General features: G+C 55.3%; 1 protein-coding gene across 1 annotated transcript in view; it reads left to right on the top strand.

Moving 5' to 3' along the window:
- LOC119587820 (vitelline membrane protein Vm26Ab-like) overlaps positions 1–586 on the top strand; it is a gene marked incomplete in the record, with an annotated part of 1,515 nt that overhangs the window by 384 nt on the left and 545 nt on the right. The window contains 1 exon segment of the mRNA XM_037936524.1: positions 144–586. Within this exon segment, the coding sequence (XP_037792452.1) occupies positions 144–586 (443 nt within the window).

Below are 586 nucleotides of genomic sequence, written 5' to 3'. Positions count from 1 at the left end.
AAAAATTCATTCCTAGAAAAGGACGCAATTTTCTCATAGAACTCTCTAGGTCTAATTTCATTGTAATTTGTTTCCTTTCTCACGCATCCCTCTCTTCTCCCATTCGCTTTCTCCCTTGCTCTAGCTCCATCCATTTTCCTCAGGTTCTGCTCGTGTTGGCCGGCGTGGTCGCTGGCAAAACCGGCCTGCTGTACACATACCAGTTCCCCGCCTTGAGGACTGCTAGTGTCCAGTACTCTGTTCCGGTCGTCCAGAATGTTATCCCAGCCACACAGTACGCTGCAACGCGCTATTCTGCCCAGATAGCCCACGTTTCCGCTCCAGTAGCCACCGTGCCCGCTCCAGCAGTCCAGTATTCCGTTCCCGTTGCCCAGTACACACAGGCTGCCGCCACCCAGTACACGATTCCAGCAGCCACCCAGTATACAATCCCAGCAGCCACCCAGTACACGATCCCAGCAGCCACCCAATACACGATCCCAGCAGCTACCCAGTACGTCGCCCAGGCGGTACCCGCACCGGCTGCCACAGTGTACCACTCTGCGCCACGTACCACTGTTGTGTCGTCCCCCATCATCGTTGAGAC

Source organism: Penaeus monodon, chromosome 23 (assembly GCF_015228065.2).
Source record: "Penaeus monodon isolate SGIC_2016 chromosome 23, NSTDA_Pmon_1, whole genome shotgun sequence".
Taxonomy (NCBI): Eukaryota; Metazoa; Arthropoda; class Malacostraca; order Decapoda; family Penaeidae; genus Penaeus; species Penaeus monodon.
Note: the sequence above shows the minus strand (reverse complement) of the source record. Positions and strands in the feature narration are given on the sequence as shown.